Source organism: Bufo gargarizans, chromosome 3, assembly GCF_014858855.1.
Source record: "Bufo gargarizans isolate SCDJY-AF-19 chromosome 3, ASM1485885v1, whole genome shotgun sequence".
NCBI classification, from domain to species: domain Eukaryota; kingdom Metazoa; phylum Chordata; class Amphibia; order Anura; family Bufonidae; genus Bufo; species Bufo gargarizans.
In genome coordinates, this window is record NC_058082.1 from 16,659,474 (window position 1) to 16,671,434 (window position 11,961).

At 47.7% G+C, this 11,961-nt stretch overlaps 1 protein-coding gene across 1 annotated transcript; it reads right to left on the reverse strand.

Annotated features, from left to right (window-relative positions):
• Window positions 1–10,482: 10,482 nt before the first annotated feature.
• Window positions 10,483–11,436, reverse strand: LOC122931318 (olfactory receptor 52N4-like). Its single transcript, XM_044285383.1, has one exon. It carries the CDS (start codon window positions 11,434–11,436, stop codon window positions 10,483–10,485), a length of 954 nt encoding a protein of 317 aa, XP_044141318.1.
• Between the last annotated feature and the right edge of the window lie 525 nt (window positions 11,437–11,961).

An 11,961-nucleotide genomic window follows, 5' to 3' on the forward strand; every position in this document is an offset into this window, starting at 1 on the left:
ACCCATAATGTTTAGATGGTCAGCTCAGCAGCAGGCCCCACTCATAATGTTTAGATGGTCAGCTCAGCAGCAGGCCCTCACCCATAATTTTAGATGGTCAGCTCAGCAGCAGGCCCTCACCCATAATGTTTAGATGGTCAGCTCAGCAGCAGGCCCTCACCCATAATGTTTAGATGGTCAGCTCAGCAGCAGGCCCTCACCCATAATGTTTAGATGGTCAGCTCAGCAGCAGGCCCTCACCCATAATGTTTAGATGGTCAGCTCAGCAGCAGGCCCTCACCCATAATGTTTAGATGGTCAGCTCAGCAGCAGGCCCTCACCCATAATGTTTAGATGGTCAGCTCAGCAGCAGGCCCTCACCCATAATGTTTAGATGGTCAGCTCAGCAGCAGGCCCTCACCCATAATGTTTAGATGGTCAGCTCAGCAGCAGGCCCCCACTCATAATGTTTAGATGGTCAGCTCAGCAGCAGGCCCTCACCCATAATGTTTAGATGGTCAGCTCAGCAGCAGGCCCCCACTCATAATGTTTAGATGGTCAGCTCAGCAGCAGGCCCCCACTCATAATGTTTAGATGGTCAGATCAGCAGCAGGCCCTCGCCCATAATGTTTAGATGGTCAGCTCAGCAGCAGGCCCTCACCATAATGTTTAGATGGTCAGCTCAGCAGCAGGCCCCCACCCATAATGTTTAGATGGTCAGATCAGCAGCAGGCCCTCGCCCATAATGTTTAGATGGTCAGATCAGCAGCAGGCCCTCACCCATAATGTTTAGATGGTCAGCTCAGCAGCAGGCCCCCACCCATAATGTTTAGATGGTCAGATCAGCAGCAGGCCCTCACCAATAATGTTTAGATGGTCAGCTCAGCAGCAGGCCCCCACACATAATGTTTAGATGGTCAGCTCAGCAGCAGGCCCTCACCCATAATGTTTAGATGGTCAGCTCAGCAGCAGGCCCTCACCCATAATGTTTAGATGGTCAGCTCAGCAGCAGGCCCTCACCCATAATGTTTAGATGGTCAGCTCAGCAGCAGGCCCCCACTCATAATGTTTAGATGGTCAGCTCAGCAGCAGGCCCTCACCCATAATGTTTAGATGGTCAGCTCAGCAGCAGGCCCCCACTCATAATGTTTAGATGGTCAGCTCAGCAGCAGGCCCCCACTCATAATGTTTAGATGGTCAGATCAGCAGCAGGCCCTCGCCCATAATGTTTAGATGGTCAGCTCAGCAGCAGGCCCTCACCCATAATGTTTAGATGGTCAGCTCAGCAGCAGGCCCCCACCCATAATGTTTAGATGGTCAGATCAGCAGCAGGCCCTCACCCATAATGTTTAGATGGTCAGCTCAGCAGCAGGCCCCCACTCATAATGTTTAGATGGTCAGCTCAGCAGCAGGCCCTCACCCATAAATTTTAGATGGTCAGCTCAGCAGCAGGCCCTCACCCATAATGTTTAGATGGTCACCTCAGCAGCAGGCCCTCACCTATAATGTTTAGATGGTCAGCTCAGCAGCAGGCCCCCACCCATAATGTTTAGATGGACAGATCAGCAGCAGGCCCTCACCCATAATGTTTAGATGGTCAGCTCAGCAGCAGGCCCCCACTCATAATGTTTAGATGGTTAGCTCAGCAGCAGGCCCTCACCCATAAATTTTAGATGGTCAGCTCAGCAGCAGGCCCTTACCCATAATGTTTAGATGGTCAGCTCAGCAGCAGGCCCCCACTCATAATGTTTAGATGGTCAGCTCAGCAGCAGGCCCTCACCCATAATGTTTAGATGGTCAGCTCAGCAGCAGGCCCCCACTCATAATGTTTAGATGGTCAGCTCAGCAGCAGGCCCTCACCCATAATGTTTAGATGGTCAGCTCAGCAGCAGGCCCTCACCCATAAATTTTAGATGGTCAGCTCAGCAGCAGGCCCTTACCCATAATGTTTAGATGGTCAGCTCAGCAGCAGGCCCCCACTCATAATGTTTAGATGGTCAGCTCAGCAGCAGGCCCCCACTCATAATGTTTAGATGGTTAGCTCAGCAGCAGGCCCTCACCCATAAATTTTAGATGGTCAGCTCAGCAGCAGGCCCTTACCCATAATGTTTAGATGGTCAGCTCAGCAGCAGGCCCCCACTCATAATGTTTAGATGGTCAGCTCAGCAGCAGGCCCCCACCCATAATGTTTAGATGGACAGATCAGCAGCAGGCCCTCACCCATAATGTTTAGATGGTCAGCTCAGCAGCAGGCCCCCACTCATAATGTTTAGATGGTTAGCTCAGCAGCAGGCCCTCACCCATAAATTTTAGATGGTCAGCTCAGCAGCAGGCCCTTACCCATAATGTTTAGATGGTCAGCTCAGCAGCAGGCCCCCACTCATAATGTTTAGATGGTCAGCTCAGCAGCAGGCCCTCACCCATAATGTTTAGATGGTCAGCTCAGCAGCAGGCCCCCACCCATAATGTTTAGATGGTCAGCTCAGCAGCAGGCCCTCGCCCATAATGTTTAGATGGTCAGATCAGCAGCAGGCCCTCACCCATAATGTTTAGATGGTCAGCTCAGCAGCAGGCCCCCACCCATAATGTTTAGATGGTCAGATCAGCAGCAGGCCCTCACCCATAATGTTTAGATGGTCAGCTCAGCAGCAGGCCCCCACTCATAATGTTTAGATGGTCAGCTCAGCAGCAGGCCCTCACCCATAAATTTTAGATGGTCAGCTCAGCAGCAGGCCCTCACCCATAATGTTTAGATGGTCAGCTCAGCAGCAGGCCCTCACCCCTAATGTTTTAGAGGGTCAGCTCAGCAGCAGGCCCCCACTCATAATGTTTAGATGGTCAGATCAGCAGCAGGCCCTCACCCATAATGTTTAGATGGTCAGCTCAGCAGCAGGCCCCCACCCATAATGTTTAGATGGTCAGCTCAGCAGCAGGCCCTCACCCATAAATTTTAGATGGTCAGCTCAGCAGCAGGCCCTCACCCATAATGTTTAGATGGTCAGCTCAGCAGCAGGCCCTCACCCATAATGTTTAGATGGTCAGCTCAGCAGCAGGCCCTCACCCCTAATGTTTTAGAGGGTCAGCTCAGCAGCAGGCCCCCACTCATAATGTTTAGATGGTCAGATCAGCAGCAGGCCCCCACTCATAATGTTTAGATGGTCAGATCAGCAGCAGGCCCTCACCCATAATGTTTAGATGGTCAGCTCAGCAGCAGGCCCCCACCCATAATGTTTAGATGGTCAGCTCAGCAGCAGGCCCTCACCCATAAATTTTAGATGGTCAGCTCAGCAGCAGGCCCTCACCCATAATGTTTAGATGGTCAGCTCAGCAGCAGGCCCTCACCCATAATGTTTAGATGGTCAGCTCAGCAGCAGGCCCTCACCCATAATGTTTAGATGGTCAGCTCAGCAGCAGGCCCTCACCCCTAATGTTTTAGAGGGTCAGCTCAGCAGCAGGCCCCCACTCATAATGTTTAGATGGTCAGATCAGCAGCAGGCCCTCACCCATAATGTTTAGATGGTCAGATCAGCAGCAGGCTCTCACTCATAATGTTTAGATGGTCAGATCAGCAGCAGGCCCTCACCCATAATGTTTAGATGGTCAGCTCCGCAGCAGGCCCCCACTCATAATGTTTAGATGGTCAGATCAGCAGCAGGCCCTCACCCATAATGTTTAGATGGTCAGATCAGCAGCAGGCCCTCACCCATAATGTTTTAGATGGTCAGATCAGCAGCAGGCCCTCGCCCCTAAGGTTTTACATGGTCAGATCAGCAGCAGGCCCTCGCCCCTAAGGTTTTAAATGGTCAGATCAGCAGGCCCTCGCTCCAAATGTTTTTGAGGGTCACCAGCAGGCCATCAATTATAATTTTTCAAGGGTGTATGATGCCCTCCTTTATGTGTAATAAAGGGTGTATTGGAGCGCTGGTTCCTTGTAATGTTTGGCAGGCCTTTCACTTAGTGCATAGGCTTTATGAGTGTAGGAGTCCCACTACCTGAACTATTGTACCACAATGTGAATGAGGCCCTCCTTTATGTGATATACAGGTTGTATCGGAGCCTCTTTCTTGTATTTTTTGGCAGCACTTGCACTTTATATGCAAGTAAATATACAGGAAAGAATGTTTCCCAACAATTTTTCCTCCAAAAAATTTTTTTCTTCGGTTTTGTGTGTATTATTGTCAGTCTGTAATAGTGGCGTACTACTTGGACAACATGGTTCCCAGCAGCGACCTGGGAGTCCAAGATGCATCCAGACATCCTCCCCATGCTGTTCCCGAACCATTTCGGTGGTGTTTCCATCAATTTCTGACCTTTTCCTATGAACCAGACGCCCTCCCCTCTTCAGAGCAGGGGGTGCCTGGTTTAATGCTCTGGTTCTCCCACTACAGTGCTCGATCAACACTAGTACCTGTGTGTGGGGTGCTTTTGGCTGTTGACCCCCTTGCAATACCCAGTCTATAAACTGCAAGGAGTCATGGAGCTCTATGAGCTGCTTTCCTTGAGAGACTCCTGCTGCAGGAGGGGGCACTCCCCACACTGCGCCATGACTCGACTTGTCTCTTTCCAACTCTAGACTAACTGTAGCTTCCTGCAACACCATCCTTGGTAGGAAACAGGACTAGCCCACTTCTGCCCAAAAAGGGGTGAGAATGGTAAGTTCCATTCTTTCTAAAGATCTGTCTCTGCCAGATACACTGCCACCTGCTGGTGAACCAGGCACAGTACATGAACATAACAGTTCCATAGAAATACTATTAAGGTACAATGTAAGAGGAACTGGAATAAATACACATATGACTATTGATTAGCCATTAGAAACAGTAGCAGGGTGTAGGAATGGTAGTTCCCTCTCTGGGGTACTACTTCTTTTATTAACCTTGCTGCATATAAGCATTTCATGGCAGTAACACAATTTTTATACCAGTGATATTAAACGTAGTATTAAAAGAAATTTCATCTAAAAACATGCATTGTTATATTGCTGTTAGTGGGTGTATTATTGCTTCGCTCTGTATGTTTATCGTGCAAAAATGTAATTGTTGAACCAGTGATATTAAATGCACAGTTCAAGGAAATTTTACCACAAACACTGCATTATTCCCAAAGGAAATTGTCAATGCAGTGTATAGAAGGGGGGACGTTTATCGGCTTCTCTGTCTTTACAGAAAACACTTCCAATCTTGCTATTGCCGCTCAATGATCTGTATGCACCAAACCTGGGACTTTTCTCTTATAGGCACATAAAAAGGTGCACAGGAACTAAAACCACACCAAAAGTACCTGTGTACTTTGTCTTGTTGTATGGACGCTACTATTTTAACCAGGCAGCACCCTACGATTATTTGGGTGTTCCCCGCCTCTTTTGTATGTTGTTTTCATTTATCGGCCTCATAATAACATTTCTGGAAACTGTAAGAGTGGAAAACGAAAGATCCAGGCCTCGTCCTCCTAAAGTCACAATGTGTGTAGCAGCACCAGGTTTCAGACCAGTAGTAGTAGTAGTAACAGTAGAAGTAGTAACAGTAGTAGTAGTAGTAGTAACAGTAGAAGTAGTAACAGTAGTAGTAGTAGTAGTAACAGTAGAAGTAGTAACAGTAGTAGTAGTAGTAGTAACAGTAGAAGTAGTAACAGTAGTAGTAGTAGTAACAGTAGTAGCAGTAAGCCATAGTTCACCCTGGCTTCTGAAAGGTATAACATTATTATTGAGGAGAAAGAGGATAAGATTGTGGATCGGATCGCTCAGTGCACGGCGAGAGGCCGCCGGACTAAAAGTACTGCATGTCGAACTTTTTAGTCCGGCGGCCTCTCACCATGCACTTCCGTGCTGCGCCGGAGCTCCACCCCCATCCCCATTACAGTCAATGGGGACGGAGCGGCGGTCCGGCGGCACGCGAAATAGCGGCAGGACGGATCCAACAAGGTGAACAGCCTGTCGGATCCATCCTGCCGCTAGTGTGAAAGTACTCTTAGTTGGAATGCCGAGTGGTGTGGTGCAGCCTATATATCTCTTTATGTGTCGCGTTGTTCCTACATAGATACAGCAGGACCCCAGGCTTTGGCTCTGTAGCATTAAAAAGGGGAATAATTGAGGGATGAAGGAAAAATAACTTGAGTCCAGACCTTGTTGTGAAATTCAACAGCAGCTTTAGTTGAATAAACTTTCATCCAAACGATTTGCAGGCTTTGCCTTGGTTCCAGCAGGTTTTAGCACAAACTGGCAGGCAAACTCAATAACTCTGCTTTCTCTCTTTCTCCGCTGTACTGACAGGCTTGCTTAATTACTTGTCTTTCTTTCTTGGTGCTGCACGAAACCCTTAAATCTGGTTTCTGGACTTTTGGTCAGTTCTGGAATCCTTGGATGGGGTGCCGTCAACTGTTACTCCCCTTCTGACACTTAGCAAATAACTTATTTTCAGCCGAAGAACAATTACTCTTGCTGATTTATCTTGTGGTGATCGAAGAATGGTTCCCTCTGGTCCCTATGGCTTCCAGACATCTTCTTCCATGGTCAGCAGAGCTTAGGCTGCTCTGGCTGACATAGGCACGTCAGAGCGTGCCACACCTTACTCCTCTCCTATCCAGACTTGAACTCCAACACAAACTAGAACTAACTGGAACTGCTGGCCCATCCTGCTGGTAGGAAGCAGGACTGGTGAGTTCCATTCTCTCAAAGTATAGCTCTGCCATTTACACTGCCACCTGCTGGTGAACCATGCATATTGCATGTAAGAACAGTTACATAGAAAGATTATATCACTGCACACTGCAAAGGACCTGGAAAGCAATACACAAGATGGCATTTATGTTAGCCCATTAGAGACAGTAGCAGGGTGTAGGAATGGTAACACCACTCTGGGGTGTTACAAATGCTGCAGCCAGCACGCCCAAACAACAACCAGCATGCACAGAATAACTGTAGCCAGTACGAGGTTATAGGCAGCCGCCTACACAACAAGGAGTGACAGATCCGCACTCTGCATCTATACTCAGACCCTGTTCACACACAAGGCTGCAGCCAGCACGCATCACAGAACCAGCATACATGGGAAAACCCACAGCCAGTACACAAAGTGCATGCAGCCAGCCTGCACGGCACCGGTGACAGGAGCCACAGAGATATGGATATGGGGAGACACACACAGGCAACAGTTCACAAACACCACCGCAGCCAGCACACAGCCCCAAGCATACACAGGTGTCAGCCTGCAGCCAGACACGAGGGAGCCTGCAGTCCAGCCTGCACAGCCACAACTGTCACAGTGAACCGCACCATGACATATGGTCAGCTCAGGAACTGGTGAAGCTGCTGATACTGTGGGTGCAGGCTGAAAATGTGCCAGACCTAAGCCAAGCTCGGCTGTTGATAGCTCTGTGCAAGTATCTTCCTTAGGCAGTTTTTCTCCACAGTGCCAGAACACTAAAGCATTGCCGTGTGCAAGATCTGCAGGTTTAAAATAAGCAATTAATGTGTAACACCCCCGAGTATTGTTGTCACGCCTACACCCTTCTACTGTCCTTAATGGTCTAACATAAAGTCATCTATGCATTATGTTCCAGGTCCTCTCCGTAATGTGCATCTATACTAATGTTTGTAACTGTTTATAACATGTAATATGCCTGGTTCACCAGCAGGTGGCAGCAAACACGGCAGAGCTGTACTTAGATAGAATGGAACATTCCATTCCATTCTAAATCCCCTCTGGAGAGAGGTGGGCAAGTCCTACTTCCTGCAGGAAGGGTGGGGCAGGAGTCCTAGTCAGTCTAGCTTACCCCATGCTAGGGGAAGGGTGTGCAGGGGCATGTCTCTGCTAGACTGTGCCCACGCCAGCCAGAGAACTCTAAGCTCTGCTGGCCATGGAGGCCAAAGCTTGAAGCCTCAGGAGCCAGGAGGAAAGTTCCCGGGCATAACCTAGAGTCAGACTACAGAGAAGAAGTTCAGCATACAGAAGAATCAAAGTAATACAGCCAGCCTGTCAGTACAGCAGAGTCAGAGAGAAACAGATATAGCAGAGTGGAGTTTGCCTGCCAGTTTCATGCTAAAGCCTGCTAGAACCAAGACAAAGCCTGTAAACCGTTTTGGAGAAAGTTTATGCAAATTAAAGCTGCCATTGAACTTCATCTCAAGGTCTGGACTCCAGTTATTTTTTTATCCCTCAATTATTCCCGCTATTTATTGCTTTGGAGCCAAAGCCTGGGGTCCAGCCATATCCAGGTAGGAGCAGCGCGACACATAAAGAGACATTTTAGGCCGCACTATACCACTCGGCATTCCTACACCGGGCCTAGGGGGAGGCACCCGTTGCAGATGATCAAACACAATTGGAGGCAGCATGGCTGTATTGCAGCACATGAAGCAGCATCACCAGATCAAGTGGGAAAATAGCATGCCCTCTTTCTTGCTGTCTCCTTTGTGGCAGCCAGGCCACATCCAAGTGCAGTGCAGTATCCTTGTCATGCTCATTATCACTTACTGCTTCTCCCACTCAGACTCTTCCTACTCTGTCATCAGCCACCAATAACGGAATGTGTGGCCAGGACACAACTCTACACACCCAGCAATCCACGGGTCGGCAAGCTTAATTCTTGGTCAAGTTGCTGGCAGTGCAGTCTCTGCCATACCACTCAGTGGATTTTGATGCCTTTACTACTACTAACCCTACTACTACTACCATCACTACTAATACCTACTACTATTACAGTCATGTGCCTTTTATTATCCTACCGTTCCACATCTGCACTGCTGCCACTACTACTACTTTAGAATATGAAGAAGCAGAACATATGTGCCAGCACAGTGTGATATTAAACACGCTGTATGTTACCGCCATCATACGTGTGTTTCCCCACAGCTATGTATGCCAGTGTCACTCAGACATCATTTACTATTTTCTGTCATTGCGTTTCAGAACAATAAATGAAAAAGAAATACGTTTTACTATAAAATCCTAGTCCTAGGAGACTACAGGGGTTTATATACCATTTTCCAGGGCAATTGGAGAAATGTTGATTCGCATCTAAACTGAACTTTTTGAAAAATTTGCCAAATCGAACACAAAGAGAATTTGTAGATGTTTGCTCATCTCTAGCTCTGATTTCTAAAGATCTATGAGAATCTCTTGGGATCTGTCCTCTTGGGATACGTTGGAAATGTAAAACAGAATAATGGAAGACTGATGTTTTATTGAGATTCATTTCCATTTTCACCAAAATACCAGCAACACTGATAATAACAGAAAGCAGAGTGTTATATGATATTGCTATAAATCACTTTGGCAACTTTGTATTAAAATAATTATAATTTACATTTTGCTTTCTTCAAGATCAACAAGTACCGTATTTTTCGTCGTATAAGACGCACCTAGGTTTTTGGGGAGGAAAATAAGAAAAAAAATATTTTTAAACAAAAGGTGTGCTGTGTGTTTGGTGGGTTTGGAACTAATGGTGGTCTGTGGATGGCACTATTACTGGGGATCTGTGGATGACAGACACTGTTATGGGGGGATCTGTGGATGACGGACACTGTTATGGGGGGATCTGTGGATGACAGACACTGTTATGGGGGATCTGTGGATGACGGACACTGTTATGGGGGATCTGTGGATGACGGACACTGTTATGGGGGGATCTGTGGATGACGGACACTGTTATGGGGGAACTGTGGATGACGGACACTGTTTTGGGGGGATTTGTGGGTGACAAACACTGTTATGGGGGATCTGTGGATGACGGACACTGTTATGGGGGGATCTGTGGCTGGCACTGTTACAGGGGGGGATCTGTGGATGGCACTGTTATACATGTGTCATCTACAGACCCTCCCAGCTCATAACTGTGCCATCCACAGATCCCCCGCCGCTCCAGTATACTAATATAATATGTCTTATTCAATTAATAGTTTTTAAATATGCCTCTTTATTCCTAATAGTACCTTAAATCCTAACCGCTTCAGTACAATGCCGGCTGACGCCACTTGCCTGCGCCGCCTGCTTCATTCATAAAGTAGGCGGCGCAGGCACGTGACATCAGGGAGTTACCCTGCCGCCCGCCCGGCCTGCATTGTACTGAAGCGCTTAGGATTTAAGGTACTATTAGGCATAAAGGGGCATATTTAATAACCATTAATTGAATATGACATATTATATTAGTATACCGGAACGGCGGGGCGGGGCTATAGTACAGTGACTGCACCGCCCCGCCGCTATTGCCGGCCCCAGCTCCTCCTCTCAGTCCCTCCCTGAGTCCCCGCTCACTTTACATCGCAGCTTGCGATGTAAAACTGACAGCATTCGCCGTATAAGATGCAGGGGCATTTTCCCCCCATTTTGGGGGGAGAAAAAGTGCGTCTTATACGGCGAAAAATACGGTAAGTGGATGTGATTAGCAGCTTGTGGCTGTGGTCATTTTCAGTCTGAAGTCCACTCATGAGGAAAGGATTCTTTCTGAGGTTGTGAACTATGAAAATGTCTTATCAGTACCGTATCTAAAGATGTTGAGGTTTGAGGTCTATATAGGTCTCTGGTTGACCTGGAGCTTCTTCAGGACACAGTCTCGAATTTGCTTTGTCTTTACACCATAGATTATTGGATTTAAGAATGCTGGGAACAAAATGTAGATGTTTGCTATGAAAATGTGGACAGTATGTGGAATTGTCTTCTGTCCAAACCTGTAAGAAACAAAGGAGAATATTGCAGGCAGATAGGCGGCCATAATGACAAAAAAGTGGGCGCTGCACGTTCCAATAGACTTGTGGCGAGCCGCCCTGGACGGCAACCTAAATATGGCCCCTAAGATCATTGTATAAGAAAGTCCAATAAACAACAGATCAAAACCAGAGAGAGAAAGAGACAACACAAGGCAGTAAATACTGTTCACCCTCGTATCTCCACAAGCCACATTCACCACGGCCATGTGGTCACAGTATGAGTGCAACACAACATATCCACCGCAATAGTGCAACCTACTGACCAGTACTGGGATGGGAAAAATGGTGACAAAGGCTCTGACCAGAATGGCAGCTGCAATTTTCTCCAGAACAACAAAAGTGAGGATGGACGTGTATCTGAGCGGGGAACAGATGGCGATGTACCGGTCATACGCCATGGCAGTCAAGATTCCTGTTTCTGTCCCTGCCATGAGGTGGACAAAAAACATCTGGGTGAGACAAGCAGAAGCGTCAATGCGGCCATTGTTCCACCAGAAGATTTCCAGCATCTTTGGCACAATGCAGCTGGTGTAGGCCAGGTCGTTGAGCGCCAGCAAAGCCAGGAAGAAGTACATGGGTCCATGGAGGGTCTTCTCAGTCCAGATTATATAGATCATTGCAGAGTTTCCAAGGACAGCCAAGATATAGAGGAGGCAGAAGAAAATGGATGTCAAAGTGCCAAGATCCTCCAGCCCAGTGATTCCAATCAGGAAGAAGAAGGATGGCATGTGGGAGCTGGTGTTGAGGAGGAGCATTGGTCGCAACAAAACGCATCAATCACTAGGAGAGAAATGAGATGTGTGGTCCATCATTCTCTGAATCAGGGGAGGCACTGACGACACAGGGAAGAACCTAGACCCTAGAAAAATAACTATTTGGACTCATGGTGGATTGGGGTTCTCTGTTGGTTAGAAGGGTTCCCCAAAGGTCAGCTGATCACATAATGTCTGATGGGGCCCCGGTAATCGGCTGTGTTAAAGGAAGAATTGCACAGTTGTCGCTGATATCAGTGAGTTGATTATGTAAGGTATGGATGTGTCGGGAGAGCAGCTATTTCATATGAAGCTGCTCCAACACGGATCTACGAACTGGGCAACATGATGGAGCTTGTGTCATACAATGTATGTATTGTGTCCTGTACACGGAGGGGAGCAGAGCTTCACACTGCAGCTTTCATGTCTGGACAGTCGGACACCAGTAGAAGTCAATGGAGACCAAGGCAGTCATGTGGCTATTCCCAGTCACTGCTATATGTACTGTAACTGGTAAAGCCAAACTAC

What these genes read in the sequence shown, in the direction of transcription:
- LOC122931318 (XM_044285383.1), bottom strand. Translation starts at nt 11,436, where the DNA reads ATGCTCCTCCTCAACACCAGCTCCCACATGCCATCCTTCTTCTTCCTG.